The sequence below is a fragment of the Desmodus rotundus genome, chromosome 1, assembly GCF_022682495.2.
Source record: "Desmodus rotundus isolate HL8 chromosome 1, HLdesRot8A.1, whole genome shotgun sequence".
In the NCBI taxonomy this organism is placed as follows: Eukaryota; Metazoa; Chordata; class Mammalia; order Chiroptera; family Phyllostomidae; genus Desmodus; species Desmodus rotundus.
In genome coordinates, this window is record NC_071387.1 from 67698873 (window position 1) to 67700898 (window position 2026).

The following is a 2026-nucleotide window of genomic DNA, read 5'->3' on the forward strand; positions in this document are numbered from 1 at the left end:
AGCCCGCCCTCAGGGAGTGAGTCCAGGAGAGTTCTAGTTGAGGACACTGTGTCATTCCAGAGGAAAAAGATTACTAGAGCCAATATCTCCCTCGAGAGTGAGGTGGTGCCTGGGAAAACAGTCACCACGATGTGGGGGAACGCCACACCGACCGGCGCGGGAGAAGGACCAGGATCCCTGCTGGGGTACGGGCACAGCCCGAGGAGCGCTGACTACCAGGGAGAAAGTGGTGGGAAGAAATGGCAATGTCTGTAGAATTCCTGCATGAATGGGTCTAGAAGGAAGGGACACATCCCAGGAACTCCTTCGCTGAAAATCTCAGCCTTTGCTGTGAATGAAAGTGTAAAAAACCTCAGGCCTTGATTCTAAAGAGCTTATTTGCCATACACGGCCTGGTGAGTACCTCACAAAATACACAAACCCACAGGGTGAGGGAGCCTGGCTGCCCTGTAAAGTAAGGAGGGCAAAACCGCTTCCCAGATTGCAGGCCAAATTTTGTCTCTAATCCAGAGAGGAGCAATATTTGTGTCATAAAGAATGTACGAATGTGCATGTGTGTGAGTAGTTTCACCTCTACACACACTTCTGACTTTAGGACAATGATGCTTCTCAATCGACTGTTAAGTAACCATTTGGACTGACACATCTCAAGATTTCCTTTTTTTAATTTTATGAAAATTTTTATTTACTTATTATCTTTTAAGGGTCTTTGGAAGGGAGGGAGAAAGGCAGAGAAAACTCGAAGAGAGAGGGAAACATTAGTTGGTTGCATCTCTTGTGTGTCCTGACAGGGACCAAACCCTCAACCGAGGCATGTGCCCTGACGGGAATTAAACTGGCAACCATTCCTTCTGTGGAATCACACCCAACCCTCTGAGCCACACTGGTCAGGGCACGCCCCTCTAGTTGAGAGGGAAAATTAAAACCGCAAAATTAACAGTGTAGATTGATGACATCTTACACCACATGGAGAGCTCATAAATAAAAACAAAAAAAGGAAGTAAAAGTGTAAAGCAATGTTTAGAAAATGAAAATTATTGTGTCTCCCTATTTAATGGCCATGCTTAGAAAGAAGGTCACAGGCTAATTAGGGTCCAAGGTTGTTCACCAAACGCCCAGTTCAGCCAGGCCAGCAGCCCCTCCTGTGCTCATGGCCCTCACACTGTCTCTACTGCTGGTCCTGGTGGTGGTCAGCTGTGGCCCCAGTGGATCTCTAGGCTGTGACCTACCCCAGAACCACATCCAGCTCAGCAAGGACAACTTGGTGCTTTTGAGGCAAATGCGGAGAATCTCCAATTCAACCTGTCTGAATGACACAAAAGACTTCAGATTCCCCCGGGCAGTGGTAAAAGGCAGCCAGGTGCAGGAAGGCCAGGCCATCTCTGTCCTCTACGGGATGCTCCAGCACATCTCGGACCTCTTGCTCACAGAGAACACCTCTGCTGCCTGGAACACCACCCTCCTGAACCAAGTGCGCATGGGACTCTACCGGCAGCTGGAAGACCTGGAGGCCTGTTTGGTGAGGGACATGGGAGAGGAAGGAACTGCCCCGCCTTCCCAGGGACCTGCTCTGGCTGTGAGTAGGTACTTCGAGGGCATTTGTCTCTACTTGAAAGAGAAGCAATACAGTGACTGTGCCTGGGAGGTTGTCCGAGTGGAAATCATGAGATCTTTGTCTTCAATAATAACCTTGCAAGAAAGGTTAAATAACATGGACGGAGACCAGCGGTCACCTTGATCCCGGTGCCACTGATGAGTGTGCTGGATCGCCCCTGCACACAGGACTTAGGTGATGGGAAAAGGCTCTTCTTTCTGCCCTAGTCACAGAATTTTTGACATTAACTGAGCCCATCTTTTGTCGGAGTGTTCTGCAAGAAAGTCTTACAAAATTCAGCTCCTGGGACATGAGTTTTGGAATGGTGACCACCTGATATTATTTATTTATGTGTATTGTATGCTTATTATGTATATATTCTTTCATCTTACATTTATTTTGTATTTATGTAATCAACATTTTCCTTTACCT

General features: G+C 47.5%; 1 protein-coding gene across 1 annotated transcript; it reads left to right on the plus strand.

Moving 5' to 3' along the window:
- Positions 1-1150: 1150 nt before the first annotated feature.
- On the plus strand, positions 1151-1738 carry LOC128779126 (interferon omega-2-like). The gene has a single exon (XM_024558403.2). It carries the CDS (start codon positions 1151-1153, stop codon positions 1736-1738), a length of 588 nt encoding a protein of 195 aa, XP_024414171.2.
- The last annotated feature ends 288 nt before the right edge of the window (positions 1739-2026 follow it).

Coding starts and splice junctions, on each gene's coding strand:
- LOC128779126 (XM_024558403.2), top strand. CDS start 1,151: ATGGCCCTCACACTGTCTCTACTGCTGGTCCTGGTGGTGGTCAGCTGT.